The sequence below is a fragment of the Pyrus communis genome, chromosome 7 (assembly GCF_041283825.1).
Source record: "Pyrus communis isolate YQ-2024b chromosome 7, ASM4128382v1, whole genome shotgun sequence".
Taxonomy (NCBI): Eukaryota; Viridiplantae; Streptophyta; class Magnoliopsida; order Rosales; family Rosaceae; genus Pyrus; species Pyrus communis.
This window is the reverse complement of record NC_142571.1, coordinates 23,302,311-23,322,158: the sequence shown is the minus strand read 5'-3', so window position 1 is coordinate 23,322,158 and position 19,848 is coordinate 23,302,311. Positions and strand designations below refer to the sequence as shown.

Below are 19,848 nucleotides of genomic sequence, written 5' to 3'. Positions count from 1 at the left end.
AAAACTAATGAAAATGGCTTGAAAACTTTGAGTTTTAACGATAAGGATAAAGTGAATAGTATCATGATTGACTTTTTTGTGTTAAAATGTGGTTTTTTGTTAAGGTGAACAGTACCGAGAGTTTTTTGTTAAAGTTCCCCAAAAAAAAAGGGAAAAAAAATGAGTAAATGAGAAAAGGCGGGGTTAGAAAAGAATAGAAAAGTGAAAAATGGGTAAACAAACGAGTGGGGTCAGAGCTTTTGCCAAACGACACCGTATAGGAAGAACAAATAACGGCTTCATCTTCTTCACAAGTTCCGCTCGGCCGCTTTGGAACTATTTTTTTTTCCTGATTCCGTTCACCAAAAATTAAAACACAAGAGCCATCAGCCCACCAATGCAGCGTCGTTGCACAACCAAACCCAGAAATTCGGCAAATTTAAAAGAGCATAAGGGCATAATTCTTACTCTCGGTGGAGATTTCCGACAAAAGGAAGGACGGCCGACCTCCTTGCCCCTGTGTAGCTTCGCCTTTGTAGGTCTCATACGTCTAGTGTACCCATTCCAAGTTAGGCATAAGCAACATAGGTTTTCATATAAGAGATTCTCGGAAGCCAAATAGACCCGATGACTTGACACGTACGATCTCATGAAAAGTACCACGTAACCACCATATTGGCCGGAATGCAGGTTAATTGCTGGGGACCAACTTGTGCTTCATTTTCTGCACCATTGTAGCTGTTAGGAGATTCTGGTTGAGACTTAGACCTAAAGAATTTAAGGAAATTGAAGGAGCATTAAACTGTGTGTGAAGTATGAACCCTAAAAGTGTAAAAGCTTAGATGCATTATGTTTGGCCTGAATAATTAACCATGGGCTGAATGCATTAAAAGCCCAGGCTTGCAAAAGCTTCTTGACTTTGGGTTAGTTGAAGCACAGGCCCAAGATAGATTTAAATACCATTTCTAGCAACCAATAGGCAGCAAGTCTATTATGAAAGTGACAAGTGACAGAAGGCAGCTCACCTCTAGCAAAAAGCACTTTTCCATTATATGGGTAAGTAAATAACAAAAGTTGATGGTGACTCACTATACTCTGGAATCCATCACCAAAAGGAAAGGCTTGGACAATCGAGTTAGAAAGTCTATTAAAGTTATGAAGGACCCAAGGAAGAGCTCTCTCTGACCCAATCAATTAAACGACACTCAACTCTGCACTCTAACAAAACCAGAAAGCTTTAGTTTGTTCAACCTTTACCTTTCTAGCTGTAGGTCCACCATAGAAAGCAATCTTTCATCAGCTTTAGAAGCTCTACTACCCTTCCCTATGTTGTAGTATGGAATCCCTTTAGTAAACCTAGTATATATTTCATTTTCCAAGACTTTAACCTCTATAAAATATAAAGAGCAGTGGCTGCAACAAGACGAACCTTGCTTGACAAGATTGTAATCTTGCCCGAGTCTCCTTTGTTTGCATTTACATAAAGTAGATATGTTGTTTATGCATCTTTCATTAGATCCCATGTCATTTTCAACTACTTTCGTTCAAGTTTCATCTATGATTAATCCTGTCAAACTAATTAATCTTGTTCCTTTGCTGTTAGTCTAAACTGGTAACCAAAGAAATAACTTGAAGGGCCTTGAACTCCCTTTAACTGGACATATGATATTATGAGTAAAAAGTCCTTGTTTACAAGGCAAGAAAAAGAACTTTATACAGACTTAACCCATATGTGAACAATCCAATCGAACTAAGAAGTCGAAGTAACTTGTGGCGCAAGTAATCAATCCATCTAATAACTAAAAGAATAATCTGTTATACAGAAATAACAGTGGTAGACTCAGACTTATATTAGCTTTGAATGTAAGCCTCAAGGCCTAACAAATGCCCCCACAAAGGCACCATTCAAACTAATAGCAAACTTATATTACAATACACCAAGCAGCAAATCTTGCCCGACAGGCAAGACCCAGGGGAGTTGTGCGAAGAACAGATCTAGCCCGAACACATTATTGTCCAATGTCCTTACTTTTTTGAGTTGGAATAATTATACAACATGGGCTGCTGTTTGGCAGCTAAACAAGCATCTTCTAATCTTTCCATAATTAAGTGGCTAATTAGGGGTTTATGGCCTAAAACATGTATAATTTTGTTTTCCATTTCTTCATTTGTTGATGTGGGCCTTGGTATTTTTCCTCTATAATTTCATTTTCCTTCATGTCTTAGGTTTTAACACGATATTCAAGTTTTTTCTTATTCCAACGGAATTTGAACTTTGGTGCGGAAGCAGCGCACATTGTTGTAATCAACTTGACCGCGTATGCACATTCTCCTTTGGCACTAGATGACGAATGCAATTTCATTCAATTAAAACAAAAAAGGTACGATTTACACCCAAGTTGCATTCATAATTTTGTGACTAACTACAATACTTATATGTATTTAATACAATCACCATCTGACGGTCACATATAATTCCTATAAATATATGTATTTAATACAAGAGAGCTGCTAAACCCACTCCCAGTATCCTGTTTCCAACCCACATTATAATCTCAGTCACCATAAAAAGTTAAACATTGAAATGTTATTTATCCACCTACTATTATTCTTAAAAATTTGAAATGTTATTTCCCCAACAACGAAGTCTCCTTCGACGATAATCTACTAGCAAATGAATGACCGTCCAAATGCGATGATGCTGTGATTATACACTCCAATAACTATCATCAATATCCTATCATCACCAATGCTAGCTTCTTACCCTTTAATTGGAAAGGGCATCCACATTTTTTTGTTCCAAAATTTCTTCTATCCTCATCCTTTGTCTTATTTTTTTTTTTTTTTTTTTTGTGAATTTGACTTACAAACTGTCCATTCCTTCCACATGCAAATGTACGTCTATGCTCCTGTTATATTTTTGCACTCAACTTATTATTCTTATTATTACGTATCTTTTAAGGTCTTTATCGGTTATTTTACAGATGGGCAAACTTATAATTAAAAGTATCATTAAAAAGTAGATGGAAAGATAAGACAATAACACCAACCTAATACAATTACCATCCAATAATGAAAATAATAATTGTATTAAAAATATGTAAATATAATAGTCAAATCTAAATGGATATGCAATCAAATTTATCGTATTGTTACTTACGTAGCTCATAATAATTGACCTCACCACAACAGCTTTTTATTAAATTTGAATAGGGATGACAATATTTGCATAGACCAGCTTCACCTAACATTGAGACCCATTATAAATTACGTACTGCTTTATTTGTTAACAACAAATTGTTAGGTGGTCATTCAATAAAATAAAAATACTATAAAAAGCAATAATATATTTTAAGGGTTAAGTTGTGTTGTGCCATGTTATATCATAGTGTGTTCAGACTTTAAAATTAAAATTCAATCGTGCCATGTTTTATGTTGTTTTAGATTCTCGCTATTCCTTATAAAAACAAGTTTAGGTTACTTATTAAAAGTAAAGTACAAATTCACTTCATCCTAATTTTAGAAAAAAAACATGAGAAACCTATAGTTCTACAAGGATTCATTCTCTTCATATAACACTAGTTAAACACGTTCGTTTTGCCAAATTGAAATTGTTCATATTTAAAATGTCACGTTCATTTTATTTATCATAATAATGAGTCATATCAAGCGTATCAGATTATTAACTCTTAATCAGGATTGAATCGCATATGACGTTGTGATATTTTGGACTTAAAAGTTTTTTTATTGGCCCGTAATTTGTAGGACGAAGCCCATAACTCAACCCGTTAACCCTGTAAAAAAAATCTGAGATAAAAAAAATAAGCAAAGGAAACCAGAACGAACGGTGTTGATAAATGGTAAGCATAAAGCCAAAAACCTTCTTCCTTCCCCTTCTCCATCGTCAGATCGCTTCCCTCTCCAACGCGCGCCAAATACAAACACTTTCACCTTCCTCTCTCTCTCTCTCTCTCTCTCTCTCTCTCTCTCTCTCTACAAATACACAGGTACGAAAAGCTTCCCTCTTTCTGCTCAATAACGGCGGCAGACCTAAACCTAACGGGTCGACCTAGGGCTCCGGTTCCAATTTCCGATTTTGTTATTGAATTGTTTCATGAAATGCAGTGAATCGTTGTGAGTGATGGCTGAGGCACCGACGAGTCCGGCTGGCGGGAGCCACGAGAGCGGCGGGGAGCAGAGCCCTCAGAGAGGAGGAGGAGGAGGAGGCGGCAGCAGCGTCCGGGAGCAGGATAGGTATCTGCCAATCGCTAACATCAGTCGCATCATGAAGAAGGCTCTGCCGACCAACGGCAAGATCGCCAAGGACGCCAAGGACACCGTCCAGGAATGCGTCTCCGAATTCATCAGCTTCGTCACCAGCGAGTATTTTTCACCTCTCTCTCTCTCTCTTTCTCTCTCTCTCTACTGTTATTTAATTTTCTTTTCAATCGAAATTGTTTTGTTAATTTTGTTGAATTGGGGTTTTTTTGGGTGTTTAGGGCAAGCGATAAGTGCCAGAAGGAGAAGCGGAAGACCATCAATGGCGACGATTTGTTGTGGGCGATGGCCACGTTAGGGTTTGAGGACTATATCGAGCCCCTCAGGATTTACTTGAGTAGGTACAGGGAGGTACAAATTGTTTAACTTTTGCCTTTTTGTACTTTCAGCTCACTTTACATTTTGTATTTTTAGATGTAAATTTACAGTTTGGTTGTAGCATTTTTGGGTCTTTTTCTTTCTTTTCATTTGAAACTACGCAATATTGTACTTCTGATCAGTTCAATCTAACAATTCCTTTTCATTTTCTTTGTGTTTCCCCCTTGGTTTGATTGGCTGGCATGATTGCATTGTCAGACTGAGGTAACTAAGCCTTCTTCGGTTGTGTTAAATCTATTTTTATGTTCGATTGAAGTTTGAACTATAGTTGAACTGTTTAGTCTATTAGTTCATATCTCGTTTGGAGCGTTAGAAATGACTTTGTCGGGAACTTTTGAACAGGGTGATGCAAAGGGCTCAGCTAGGGGTGGAGATGGTTCTTTTAAAGGGAATGCTGTTCCAGCAATGCCTGGCCCAAGTTCACAGGTCTGATTTTATAAAGCCGATTAAAATTGTATTCTGTGTACTTTTGAAACTTTGGATTGTGACCTCACTCAGTTCTCTTTTGTGTTGGTGAATATAAATGGCAGTTTGTCCATCAGGGAGCATTGAACTATGGCAACCCTCAAGTAACTATCTCTATCTCTCTTCCTTTTATTTTTCTGTCGACAAAACACGTATATACAATTGTGTGCTCACATACATTTGATTTTTTTATAAACAAGCTAATTAGAATTGCCTCGATTAGGAAACTCCGTAATTAACATATGAACAACTTTATTCAACTTTAAGCTGTTTAGAATGATAGAATCTTAACCAAAATGTACAATCGATGATTATTCTTGTTTTGAGCATATGATATGTGCTTGCTAAACATATGTACTAGAGTTGCACTCGTTTTATTTAAATGCTTTTGGTCCATGTTGTCCGTTAAAGCCACCAGTAGGTTCTTATGTCAAAGACCATAGAGAATTGTGTTTTTTTCTATCTAGGTGAAGATGTAGTGATTATAGAACACATGAATTTGAGTAAATTGTGTATAACAAAATTTTATGTACAATTATTCGATAGTGATTGGTACAGAGAAATGTTTTCTGAGAAGAAAAAAAAAAAAAAAAGTAGTAACTCTATACCTCCCCTCTCATTCCCATGAACAGTAACAGTACTAACGAAAAACTCTGCAGCACTCAAGACTATGATATGCAGATAAACAAATTTTTTTGGTAACTCTATACCCTACAAATCTTAAATTTTTTGTATGCTTGGTGAAGAACTTGCCCCTCGCAAAATCAACTGCCTTTTATTCTTTGATGCCCGTGAAGCTTTTTGATAGGATTCACGTCCTCCAATGAAACTTTCAGAAATTATAGCTTTGCCTTTACCATCTATGAGCTGGTTTGGTAGATTTCAACATGTCACCATAAATCTGAAGGCAGTTCAATGAAGTCTGTTTGAAGTTTGGAAAAATATAGCCTGGGTTTGTACTTTGTACCAAGTATAGGCCTTACATTTCTCTTGGGGAATCTAATAAGATGCAGCATTTTAGTCATGTCGAGAAAACTTGCCTGATGCATTAATGGACTGTTTAGAATAGTCTTTTAAAAGAAACATTTTGTCACTTGTAAATTTTTTTTTACTCTTGCAGATTACTTTTGTCTTATATACTGGTAACTTCTAAAGCGTTTTATTTAAGTAGGGAACTAAGATGCACTTAATAGAGTAAAATTTTTGCACCATCACTGAAAGTAAAGATGTTTCATAAGAACCTATTCACTGGTGATGGGTCTTTATGTTTCTTAAGAACCGGTTTGCGGGTGAAGGTGTCTAGACTCTAGTGTACCCTTTAATATCAAGTGTTACTCAAACTGTTCGGGGTGGCACTTTTTTATGTGTTTCCTTTGTTAGAATGTGCACATGCTTTTATTGCGTCGCATTAGTGTCTGCTTTAAGAAAAGTATCTCTCGTATTATAATATTTTGCATTTGGTCAAAACATGCTATGACGCTGAATTTGTTACATATTTTGGAAAGGATATGATTTCTTATTGGTTTATTTGGCTCTTTTAGTTCAGTGAATGAATCCATATGCCTTATATATCTTTTTTTCTGCTCAATTGTAGGAGGATTATTATGTGCCTTTGAATAATATGGGAAATGGAAATTGACGCTTTTGCGAGTGAACATGGCTCGTGGTCAATGTGCAATCGATCTTGATGATGTGTTCCATGATACCTTGCAATCCCGGCACAGCATCTCGTTGTTCATTCCATGCGAAGCAATGAGTAGAAGTTTTTAATTTTGTCATATATCATTTTTAAGAACTCGAAGGTGGTAAAGTTGTCAAGTTTCAGTACTGATAGTATCATTTATGTGAATCTGAGTTGAATGACAAAGTATGCTTCTGCGGTCTCTGTTTTGGTTGGGGTAGGGTTTGATTTGTATTCCGCAGATGCTCTCATTAGCTGGGTTTTTGTAAATTTTTCTTTGGCTCTGTGTCTAGTTTAAGTCGCCTGATCATGTGAAGAAAAATAGTTGAATTATAAGGAGATTTTCACATAAAAAAATTGGTTATCCTCTTCTGCTGTCTAGCTCTAGCAAGTAATTGTCCTTGGAAGTTTGGAAAAGATTAATTGTCCCTTAAGATATTAGTTTTACTTCGTGCACATAAATTTTTCTATTTGTATACGTATCAAACTGTGATTTATAGAATAGAAGTCGAGTACTAAACTCATAAAACTGTTACATTTGTTATTGTGTTCTTGTGACTTGGAAGTCCTGGAACCCTAGAGTTCGTGAGACGCGGTCGGACCTAAACCTAGTTAGGTAAGTACATCGCCACGACGTTTAACTTACGACTTGTTGTCGGACTAGGAACTCCGGTTACCTGAAACATTGCGAAAGTTTTGAGAGTAGAGGGTGTAGTTGTATTTGTGTATAGCTCCACCGGGCATCAGCCAGACAGGAAAGAAAAATTGATGGATGAGTAGGACATGCAGAACACCACCAGTGACTCGCACACAAAAACAACCAACAACCTCCAGTCCTAATTATGTCCTTGTCCAAGTACTCTTTTATTATTCACAGGTGCACGTGACAGCACGTGATCATTGTCACCGATGTTAATGTTGGGATTTTTGAAAGAGCAGGCGTCACGTTGCACGCACGTGTGTGTGTTTGTGAGTGAGAGAGAGAGAGAGAGAGAGAGAGAGGGGAGAAATGGACACATCATAAATTCATAATCATAATGAAATGCTCTCTTTTTATATTTGTGTCTGAGAACAAATTGGGTGTGAAATTTGTTCTAGAGTAAGATTCTCTCCCCTCTTAATCTTTCTTCCCTTCCATCATCCCATATTTAAACTGTTGTGATTACGCTACGTCTACATCTTATTTTGAATTTTTTATATAAAGAATAAGACAAAAAGACGGGTGTGAGAGGAGGGGATGGAAGGAGATGGTAATAGAAGGGGGAAATAATCATACTCCATTTGTTTTAGGAGAAAAGGCAAACCCTATTCCTCCCCCCAACGTGACCATCATTTTTTGCCTTGCCAACTCAACCCCGTTTCTTACCCCTTCCCTCAATCTGTCACCTCCACCATCAAACAGGTTTTAGAGCAACACATTGGATCACAACTCAATCGTAAATTGTCTTATTGAACAGTCTGATATATTATGTTTGTTAGTTTTGAATACTAGTCATTTTCAAGTAAAATGAACTCTAATTGTGCAGGTTTAATTCGGGGTGGAACAACATGAAAGACTCCCCTCTTTCTCTGTTTCGATTTATATTTTTGTCAAAATTTAGACAAACCAACTCAAGTTTTCAACCCACACTCTTTTGTTATCTTAGTTTTGCCAATTGTCGTAATTCATAATTTAACAATGTAACATGACCTCAACAGTATAATACTGTTATGTATATATGACAGAAGAATGTTCCCCATGATTTGCATTTTGTTACAAGGATTTGAGCTCGATCAAGTAAAAACCTAGACAAAGGACCTACAAAACTTTGTGGACCCTCTTCAATCATATGGGTTAGTGGGGCAAACTTTTGGATTGCTCATGCCAAACTCATCTTCAAATTATATGCTTAATTTGCATACCGGAAGTGGGCGTGAATTCAATGCTAGTGTTTTATCTGTTAGACACCGTATTTAAATATTCAATCTCAACCGTTTATTTTACCTACTAAGAATGTGTGATGGTAATGATTCTAATTTTTATTGAGCTGTTATCACCTCATCATAATAAAAATATGGGTAAATATTCAAAATGGTCCATGAGATTTGCATAATCAATATAAATGATCACTGAAATTCAAAATCAATAGAAATGGTCCTTGAGATTGTCCACCATCTATGATTTTGATCATTTCGTTAAAAACTCTCTGGGCAATTTTCAAAGTTTCGTAACTCAATCGATTTTTAACCAAATTCGACCCATAATATATCAAAATGAAGATAGGAAAGTGTAGAACAAGATTATACCATTTGGAAGCCCAATGGTTGCCTGAGATGGCTTGAAAATAGCCTGAAAGATGACTGATTCGTGGGAAAACTGGTTAGCCACTTTCGAGTCGTTTTCCAGCCAAACCAAGACGAGTTAGCCATCGAGAAATGTACCATTAACTTCGTCTCATTGAGAAGTATGATTTTCATTTTTGAATCACTCGATTTCGTTGAGTATTGAAGAGGTTATGAACGTTTAAAGTTTACCCAATTTCCGACGAGTTTTTCAGTTTTCCCGTGAACCAATCACCTTTCAAGCTATTTTCCAACCATCTCCGACAACCATTGGGCTTTCAAATAGATATAATCTTGTTCTACACTTTACTATCTTCATTTTAATATATTATGGGTCGAATTTGGTTAAGAATCGATTGAGTTACGAAGCTTTGAAAATTATCCAAAGAGTTTTTAATAGAATGATCAAAATCATGAATGGTGGACAATCTCAAAGACCATTTATATTGATTATGTAAATCTCATGGATTATTTTAGATATTTAGCCTAAAAATATATAAATATAAATAAAAGATTCCATTTAAACACCGTACATCATGTGAGGGTATAGAATCATGATGACAGAGAAGCATGTGTGCCACTTAGGCCAACTCAGAACATGAGAAGGTCCAGCTCACACCAGTAGCACCCCTTTTTGATGCCTCCTTTTATTCTTTTTTTATTTCTTCCCTCAAATCTCACCTATTTAGTCACTATACCCACCATCCCATAAGAGATTTTTCAATGTGCTAAAAAAACGACAAAAACATCATATGTTCTTACACAAATGGAGGAACACATGAAGAAAAAAAAGAAACAAAAAAAAAAAAAAAAGTAACTTCCCTCCATTGATATAATAACACATAACATACCACATACCACATGTACTCCAACACATTAAAAAAATGCCGGACCCCCACCCTTAACCTCATCCTCATCCTCACCCCTAAAGTACCAGTCCCCCAGAAAACTCCTCTGTTGGTCAGTGGTCAAAGAATCCCCATGTATTTGTGAATTGACGAAACTATCCCTGTTGGTGTACAGCTGGCCACGTTATAATCCACAGAGAAAGGGAGAAAGGGTCGGGGGGTTTTGAGAGATTTAGCTGGCAAACCTCCTCATGTGGGACCAAAAGTCGTTTGCCAAGCGAGATGACAGATCCAGCCAGCACCCCCCATGCTCTTTATATTCCCATGTCTCCAATATGCGCTGTGTTGTGTGTGTGTGTGTGTGTGTCTAGGATTATGTATCGCATTGGTGCATGAATTTTGTTCTACTCACATTTGTCACATTTTCCAAGGCACTAACAACTCGATACGCTAGAGATGACTTCATCCATTTGTCGATGTATACAAGATGTATATGGCCATTTGTACCGTATTTATTGATTATATTTTAGAACCGATCAATCTATAATAAAAGTCTCTTGATTTGGGTTCAAGAAAGTTTAGTTGTGTATCCAATCTTAACTCCTAAAGGTAACAAAGACTTTGAGTACTTTTGTTTTCTCTTTCACTCAATCCTCCAAGTTTTCTCATTTCAAATCTTACGCAACCCTAAATTTTTTCACGTTAATTTGTAAAGATATGTTTTGACAAGACGTGTATTTAGCCAGTTGGTTAAGTAAGTGTGTCATTTCTTACACTTGAGTTCGAATATCCCTCTTTATAAATTAGAACAATTTAGAACATCAACTTTTAAAAATTAAAACTCAAGATCCAATTATCTCTAGTTATTGGGGCTTAGAGAGAGAGAGAGAGAGAGAGAGAGAGAGAGAGAGAAGCAGCTGTAATACAACGAAAGTTAAGTTAAACTCTTGTTTCGCCGGATGAAGTGCTTCGGATGAAAGAATTGTTGTCCCATTTGGTGAAGGCCTCCTTCATTAACGCCACTGATTTCCCTTTGAAATTGTCTTTGTTTTGGGATGGAATCTTTGAATCCATGTTTGATCGCACAGACAGCAAACGATGTTTTGGGAAAAGACGTGTGTCCTATCATCTTTCATAAACTAATGCCTCCCATGTCAATCTTCTAGTTCTGTAATTATAATTATAAAATAATTAAACAGCAAAATACACTTAATCTGTGTGTTTCTGTGATAAAAAGAAAAATTAAACGAATAAAGTGGTGATTTAATATAGGATTTTTGCCACTTAGTACTATGATCTAATTGTATTCCTCTTCATTTGTAAGTGAGAGATCTTAGGTTTGATTATCGCAAAAACGAATTTGAACCACATTGTTGCTAGCCCTTTGTGAAGCTAAGCCCATCCCCCTCTCGCTTTGTTAGACTATTGTCTGTTCAAAAAAACAATATAGACTTCTTAGCTAAAATTGTTCATGATATTGACAAAACTTCTTACTTTAGTTTTTGAAATTTGAAATTGATAAAAGTGGTCCCTAAGTTTGTCTATCATCAATTATTTTGGTTTTCCCATTAAAAATCTTCATTAAATAGGAATAAAATAACAAAAATATCATCAATTATTATCAAATCATTTTAGCTCATTGTTTAATAAATTCAAGGTATTTTTGTCACTTTGATCGTTGTTTAACATAATATTTCATGTAATGACCAAAATGATTAATGGTGGATAAACTCATGGAACACTTCTATCGACTTCAAATATCAAGAACCAAAATGAGAAGTTATGTCAATTTCAAAAACTATTTTGACTAAAAAGCCTTTAATATATATTTATATGGATTATGCAATTCATGCTTGGAGATCCAAGTTGGATCGTTCTCTGTTTACAATGTTGTCGACACATTAATGATGACATTTCTACAACTTATTCTTTAAGGCAAGCGTCAATTAGATTGCCAAACGGTACTTGTAAGTTGTAACACATTTTTTTCCTCAGTTATATGCAAAGGTCTTGCAGTTTTTGAAGAAAATTCGGAAAACCATCACAACATGTCACTCGCGCTTCTTTCTTGAGTTGCATGATGACAATGCCTGCATTTGATTGACTATGAGTTTAACTGGGACGAAAGAAACTATAACAGATTGTTTAATTATGATAATTCTCACATTAAATTAAATTAAATTAGCATGACACAGATTTTTATTGCAAGCATTTGCAATAGAACCATAGATAGTTAAGTGATCGAGATAAAAAAACTTAAGATCTTTTGGTTTTGTAAGAGACGTCTTACGTCATGTAATTATCTAGAATTCGGACCTAAAGAGAGTTAGGGGGCGTTTGTTGCGCCGGACTATCTCGGACTGGATTAAATTAAAGGACTAAGCTGGACTGGCTTAGACTAGACTAAACTGGACTAACTTAGTGAAGCGTTTGGTGCAGTATTGGACTAAGAAGCTGGATAATAACAAATTCTAATATTATTTTATTTAATATATAAATTATTAATATTTTATTATGATCTTATCTTTTTCTCCATCTTTTCCTACCATTTCCGTCCCACTCTTTTCCTCTTCTCTCATCGTCCCACCCTCTCCCTCTTTTTTTCCTCTCAGACCTCTTAATTCATGTCTCTTTCTCATTCCTGGTCAAACTCCTTATTGATTCCAGTCTCTATTTCTCTGTCCTCCCTCCCTCTCTAGCTATGCGTTGTTCGAACAGAACCTCACGGCTCCAATTTTCCCGACGAGTTGCAGGTTTCCCGATGTGTTTTTTGGCCAACCCTCATTAAATTGGATGAAGTTAGCACCGCCAAAAAATTCATCACCATCCTTGGACCGAGATCTTAGCTTTGCATGCTCGAATTTGTCATGGATTTGAAGAAGCCCAAACAGGCCGAGACTTCTAGGCCATTTTCCGGCCACATTCGACCACATTTTGGCCTCGATTCAAGTAAAATCGTAATCTTGTCACTCCCAGCTTCAATTTGGTATATTTTATATGAAAATTGGATGTGAAATGGATCTGAAAGAGAGTCGGGAAGTTAATGATTGATCTAGGTGACCAGCGATGACGAGGAGTCTGTCGGGAGTGGTCGTTGAGCATGACAAGGACGAGAAATAGAGGATAGTCTTAGCTAGTCCCATGGTTATTGGGGGGTCTCACTAAGACCTCTTAGTGAAGGGTTTTGTCCATGCTAGTCCCCTTTAGTCTCATTAATGTTAGTCCCAGCATGGAACAAACACAGTATTGGACTAATAGCTAGTCCAGTCCAGTCCAGTCCCAGTTAGTGAGGGCAAACAAACGCCCCCTTAAAGTCTAGTGGAAAGGGCAAAGACTAGGGGCTAGAGGTCTTAGGGCTGGTTTGGTATTGTTGTGCTTTGAAAAAAAGCTGCTTCTGCTGTACTGTGAAAATAAGCAGCTGTGAAATAAAGCAGCAGAGTGTTTGGTAAACTTTTTTTGCAAAAGTGCTTTTGAAAAAGAAAAAAAAAGCAGTATTATAATGTTTGGTAAACTTTTATGTAAAATAGATGTGAAAAAAAACCTATTTTTCAAAGCTGGGTTTTGCAGCTTCTTGTTTTTGACTTTTTTTCACCCAAAACTGTGAAAAAAAGTTAAAGCTGAATGTTTACCAAACACAAAAATAGCTCCTAGCTTTTTTTTATATTAGTTTTTTTCAGAATCACCTCAGTACCAAACCAGGCCTTATTTGGCCTCACACATTTATGAAATATAGCCCTCTCGAAGAGTCCTGAACTATTTTATTCTAAACTAGATATGTGCAATTAGAAATTGAATTTGGTAATATCTTCGTTCACCACTCTGAAGTCTCAAGTGATAATGAAAACCATCATATTTATCACAATTAGATGAATTTAAATTTTAAAATCTAGATAATGAATAAATACAAATTTCAAAATTTATATTTATCGAACGATTATAAGTAAAATGATATGCATCATCTAGTCAGGTATAGAATTCAGGGTGGGGTCCACAGTAATTTCCTTGCCACACTGTGGAGTGGTGGGTCCACGTGATCAAGCAGTTTATCTACTTGAAACCGATGCACATCGGACGGTTTCTGTCTCTGACCGTATCGTTGCTTACAAAAGTTTTCGCTGCATCATCTAGTCACATATATACGTGCGTGCAGACACACACCAACCAATTTCACTCCAAAACCACAATATTGCCTTTGTTGGGTCACTCCCCAAATTATACAGTTTCTTTTGTTTAAATTTTCTTAATTTCCCCTCTTTTTTTTTTAAGCAAACAAATTGCTTAAAATTTTAATGCAAGTATATATGTATAACAACAATTCTTAGTATGATCAGAGAGGGAAGAGATGACTGTATGGAGATAAAAATTATGTGTATATAACTCTTATTTCATATCATATGCAATCTTACATGCTATTTGGTCGTATATAATTTAATTTGTGATAATTTGTTTTTAAGTCGAACCGTGAGAGATAAATCCTATACAATGTCTTATACATAAACATTCATATGAATAGTATTGTATATACTCGTCGCATATAACTATTTCTCTCTATACATATGTAAAATTCACATGTAATGTACGTAGAGTCATTTTGTATTAATGTGTATATCAAGAATTACAAAATTTATAATTTATTGATATTCTTTTCTATTTATAAGTAAATCTGTCATAAGTCTTATTCTCAAACAAAACTTACTAAAATGTTTGGATCTATACGCTGCTCTGGTTTTTGTCATTCAAATCCACATCTTTTATTTAGAAAATTAAAGGTAACATTTTGTATTCATTTTGAAAAATAATTATAGGAGTAAATATTCTAATTTACAAATAAAAGACAAATTAAGTATGGAAATGTCATCTATAAGCTTTTTGAACCCAATGCATTCTCAAACAAATCCCTCACATTAAAATCTTAATCTAATTTTGAATATGACATTTTTCATATAATGTTTTCTCGACAAAAAATGTTATACGATGATCCGAACCCAAAAGATATAGGTTGCATGCGGATGCAGGCAATTATGTGCAAAAACAGAGAAAAATATAATGTTGTATTTGTACCTAGCGCGCGAAGGTGTTTTGGAGCGACCGGCATTATCGTATCCGTCGACTGCCGCTTCCTTCTACGACTGCCCGTCATGTACATCGGTTTTCGTTAAAAATACGTGGGACCCACCTTACAACGTACGGCGTTTAGCTGTCTCTTTGATAATTGGTTCTTGTCAACCAGGCGCATGGGGTCACGCGCAGGTAATTGGTAAATATTAATATTTTACCACATATTTTCTTGAAAATAAGGAAATTAATATTCAAGCAGTAAAAATACCTATGATCTGTACTCAAATTCCACCCCCCTTGTCACTCACTCGGTTCATGAATCATGCACTACTGATTTTGAATCACACAATTGGAGATTTTTCATACCAAAAAACATGGTAAGTGCCAATTAGTCAAAGTACAGCTTTGGTCACTACAAAGTTACCCAAATGGTCATCCAATTAATGACACACTATAGGGGGAGTCTTAACCTACATTATAAGTACAAGCAAGAGATACTGGAGATAGGGAGTTGTAAATGTGATCTCGAGTGTTTTTGTGCCCAAGTTTCTAAAAGAAGGAGACAGAGCGCTAGTTGTACTAGTTTATGCACGTTAGACGTATGACTTATCACATGAGAAAAGAAACATACAAAACCGACGAATACAAGTTGTGTACAACTTGATATTATGCTCAGGATCGTGAGTGCTAGTTGTAATAATTATAAACGACAATTGTAATTAGTTCTTTTCGCGTGTACCTCGTCACGTGAGAAGAGAGACATACATAATTGGTGCATAAAAAATCTAAAAATATCCTCAAACACGCGTAACGCTTTAATATACTTAATCAGAAGCTTGAAGTTTTTGAATTTACATCTCGTTTCATATTCGGTTGCTTCGAACTAAACAGAAGAGCACCACATCAAATTCCCCACCAACACACGTCCAAATAGAGAAATGGGTTTATGAGCCATGAGTGTGCTCAGTCAGGCCTCAACAAATCCTATCTGTCTATTTGCCTCTCTGTTTTTCTCCAAATATTTTATTACCTCCACCCCACTTCCTTACAGTGCTTCCACCCCTCCCCCCTTTTATACCCTCCCTCCTCCTTTCTCTCCCCCCAAAACCTCACCACCTCTCTATCTCTCTCTCTCTCTCTCTCTCTCTCTCTCTCTCTCTCTCTCTATAGCTTAAGTTTTTCTTCATAAACACAAACATATTAGTGCCAAATTTCAAGAAAGGGTAGTTGGAGGATATTACTTGCATTACGGTGGTGGTTTTTTCCGGGCGCAAGAATGACAATGAGCAACAACGTTCCTCATGGGCAGTTTGGTGACACCACACTGACCAAAGTCTTCGTCGGAGGGCTGGCGTGGGAGACTCCCAAAGAGACCTTGAGAGAGCACTTCGACAAGTACGGCGAGATCTTGGAGGCCGTCATCATCTCCGACAAACTCACCGGCCGATCCAAGGGTTACGGTTTCGTAAGTCCTTTTCTTTTTTTTTCTTTCCTTTTTTGTAATAATATTGCGGTGGTGATTGGTGGTTTTTGATAGTGTGCTTTGCGGTAATGTAACGTGTAGGTCACCTTCAAGGAGCCGGAGGAGGCTAAGAAGGCTTGTGAGGACGCCACGCCGGTCATCAACGGCCGCCGTGCCAACTGCAACCTCGCTTCCCTCGGGGCTCGCCGCCCTAGGTCCGCTTCAAACACCACCCCTCCTCCTCAACGAGGTATGCACCAGTCTATCAATCCACAATATCTGATACATTATCGATATTCACTAGGATATGAGATTTTCATCTGACATTGCATCTAAATGATTATGCTGAAGGATCGAACGGTGGCGGAGCGAGGTCCATGTCACCTGCTCCCGCACCTGCACCTGCAAATCACGTGCAGTGGTACTACCCAGCACCAACAGGGACTCCAGCTAGCCCATTCCACCACCATCATCACCAGGCCGTTCCATTTTATGGGTACCTATATATTTCCATGCCATTAATTTCCCATCTTATTTTTTGGTAGGTCTAAGAAATAATCATAAATAATTAATGTAATTAAAATGATTTATTCTCTCTTTTCAGCTACTCCCCCACATACATTGCCGCTGATATGAGTTACAATCAAGTAAGTAATGCGCTTTTCGACTTCAATCCTCGTGTTTTCTATCAATCTGATATATGCTTATGTTTAAAACAACGTTTCAAAAAGTGAAATGTTTTAAATCACTTTAAGTTACGAAGATAGTCAAACTCGAGTGTAAATTGAACAAACTAATATAATTAATTGATCCAACTTACATTTAAGTTTCCCGACTTCAATTTAAATTGAATTATTTGACCGGGTCAATGTGATTTGATACTTGTTCTTCCTATGACAATGGTGAATTTACAGAAGGTGGGCTACACAGGTGGAGCTTACATGAACGGGCATTACTCTGCTCCTCAAGTTTACCCAGCACAGCCAGTGGTGGGACACAACACTTTGATGCCAATGTATCCTCTCTACTACCACCATCACCATCAATCACATACAATGGGCTTACCTGCTCACATCTACTCGCCGACCATGGCCGGACACGTGGCCACAGTCCCGACCATTATGTCAAAACCAGCATCGATTGCTCCCAACACAGGTTGAGAGATTGTAGATGCACTGATTTTATGCTGTGCTTGCTCACATGCTAACATGTTCAACCTAGTCAATGTCAAAAAAATGGGAACGTGGAAACAAATAATTGCATCATTCAGTCACGTGAGGCTGTGATTTTTCTGGGCCAATTGCCAACTCTCATTTTGCAGAACTCACGTGGCTTGAACATTGTTATTGGACTTTTATTCATAAAAAAATTAAAATAAATGATAAGAAGACTCTTTCAAAATGAAAATTTTCGTAGTCTTTATGATACCTCATAGTTAAACGTTAATTTTTATGCTAGTATATAAACATTGTGAAAAAATATGAGGTAGGAGTTTATGAAGAGTCTTACTTTTAAGAATCTCCTTAGCATTTCTCAACAATTACATCAAAAAATTTATCCGTTATTTAAGATTTAATGTTTTAGATACTTTAATATAGTAAAGTAATTTTCGTGCTCGCATTTTCTCTTCATGCATCTTTTACCCAATTTAGTATACAGAAACAAAATAAAAGTATGAAAGTCACCAGTTGGTTTAGCATATATGATAATGGTTCAAAATGTTATAAAACTCTAAGCATAATAAACAGGTTTTGGCTATGATGTTATTAATTCACACGTTATATTATGCGCAGACGACAAGATCAGGAGCTTATAATACAACCTCAATAAGTAGATATACATTATAACATAAGAAGATCGATAACACCGTATGACAGTGTTATAGTAAAACCACATGAACTGATCGTTTTTTTGTTGTTTGTTTTCTTTCCAAGTTGGCATTTTTCTTCATTAAATCCAAGTAAATATTGTAGATTCCTTCATTGTAGTAGGTTATGGCAAATAGTTAATTAATTATTTGTTTATTTTTATGAATAGATGTAAACTGATTGCTAGAGAAACAGTGTGCTTGGCTGTGGAATAGGTGCAGGTACAGTTGGCAGAGAAGAGGATGAACGTGGTGGCAAATAACTAAGGGGGAACCGAACGTGGTGGCTGCACAGAGCAACATTATTATCTCTGATCTGTTGTAGCTCTTTCTTTCCAATTAATTTATTTTTATATTTTAACTTTAATTAATTCCATAATTATTCTTAATTGATTTAATTAGGTGTTTCTGATAAGATTAGTTCATTCTTTCTCTCTCCTCTCTCTCTCCAACATATCCATCTCAGCTTGAGCTGTGAACCATTCAACAAAAACAATGTAACAGAGGAGTCATTGTATGCATCTTCTCTCGATTGCTTTGCATGGCTTCATTCAACTTTTTTTCTGCACAAAACGCCTTTCTTTTCCACTTGAATCTTGTGTCTACAGAGTACATATTTCTTTGTGTCTACAATGCTACTCGCGTTATCATTGTTGTAGAAACAATATATTATGTTCTTACAGTTTGGAGGAATGCTAGGAAGACCACTTATTTATATCATATTAGTGTATCATCACATGTAAAAAGTGATGTATATAATTAACATTCAATGATATAAATTCAATCATTGACGTGAAATGTGCACATCATTTGACACATCAGATGATACACAAATGTGGTATTTCTAACAATTTCCGTCTGTTATATTGACGTTTGTATTTCAAGTCTTATGTTTGATTCTCCACTCCCTCAACAACCATTGAATAAAAAAGGAGAACAAGAAGTAATTTGGTGTCAATTGACTTTATCGATCACAATACACTTATTTCTATGCACTCAAGTTTGAATCCACATTTCTGTAATTCAGATTAAGATAGAATATCGCTTGAAAATCAACTAATTGGGTGAAGAATTTGGGCTTCTATAAAACACCTAGCCCAAAGTACATGTAAGAAGGATGAGTAGGCCCAATCGTTAAATACCACAGGCCAAACTGGGACATATAAGTTATGTATGCATAGTTGGAGTAAGTGCTGGTCGCGGTGTAGGGATGAAGTTATGTCTGCATCAGCCACCACTAAAAATTAGTCAAATATTCCTTTTGATGTAATTCGAGTGGCGAAATATGATTGCGATGTATCTTTTGATTTTGAAGTTTTTGTGTTGAGATTCGGATTAATCACTTGGTTGTTTTCTTTTTCCAAACTACTTTAGTGGCCAATAGCAAAATGTTTGTTGCAGCAGAGACGCCCAACATTTAGAAGATAGAGATTATGGTAGCTGTTATGTTTACTTGTTTTGTGATATACGCTGGTCCAATCATGCGGATGCAAATTTCTTCCTCCTTGAT

General features: G+C 36.4%; 2 protein-coding genes across 2 annotated transcripts; both read left to right on the top strand.

Moving 5' to 3' along the window:
• Positions 1 to 3,788: 3,788 nt before the first annotated feature.
• Positions 3,789 to 6,983, top strand: LOC137734917 (nuclear transcription factor Y subunit B-1). Its single transcript, XM_088696605.1, has 6 exons — positions 3,789 to 3,986; positions 4,105 to 4,362; positions 4,479 to 4,617; positions 4,978 to 5,061; positions 5,166 to 5,204; positions 6,695 to 6,983. The coding sequence occupies exons 2-6, from the start codon at positions 4,121 to 4,123 to the stop codon at positions 6,737 to 6,739; spliced, it is 549 nt and encodes a 182-aa protein (XP_088552731.1). The 5' UTR covers positions 3,789 to 3,986; positions 4,105 to 4,120; the 3' UTR covers positions 6,740 to 6,983.
• Positions 6,984 to 16,102: 9,119 nt separating this feature from the next.
• LOC137733380 (putative RNA-binding protein ARP1) lies at positions 16,103 to 18,893 on the top strand. Its single transcript, XM_068472531.2, has 6 exons — positions 16,103 to 16,474; positions 16,574 to 16,721; positions 16,823 to 16,967; positions 17,076 to 17,118; positions 17,386 to 17,626; positions 18,535 to 18,893. Exons 1-6 carry the CDS (start codon positions 16,286 to 16,288, stop codon positions 18,552 to 18,554), a joined length of 786 nt encoding a protein of 261 aa, XP_068328632.2. The 5' UTR covers positions 16,103 to 16,285; the 3' UTR covers positions 18,555 to 18,893.
• Positions 18,894 to 19,848: the final 955 nt, after the last annotated feature.

Bases quoted from the DNA above. Each gene is read 5' to 3' on its own strand.
- LOC137733380 (XM_068472531.2), top strand. From the start codon at position 16,286: ATGACAATGAGCAACAACGTTCCTCATGGGCAGTTTGGTGACACCACA. The intron at 17,119-17,385 runs GTAAGTAATGCG...GTGAATTTACAG, and splicing joins CTGATATGAGTTACAATCAA to AAGGTGGGCTACACAGGTGG. The intron at 17,627-18,534 runs GTTGAGAGATTG...CTAGAGAAACAG, and splicing joins ATCGATTGCTCCCAACACAG to TGTGCTTGGCTGTGGAATAG.
- LOC137734917 (XM_088696605.1), top strand. From the start codon at position 4,121: ATGGCTGAGGCACCGACGAGTCCGGCTGGCGGGAGCCACGAGAGCGGC. The intron at 4,363-4,478 runs GTATTTTTCACC...TTGGGTGTTTAG, and splicing joins ATCAGCTTCGTCACCAGCGA to GGCAAGCGATAAGTGCCAGA. The intron at 5,062-5,165 runs GTCTGATTTTAT...TATAAATGGCAG, and splicing joins TGCCTGGCCCAAGTTCACAG to TTTGTCCATCAGGGAGCATT.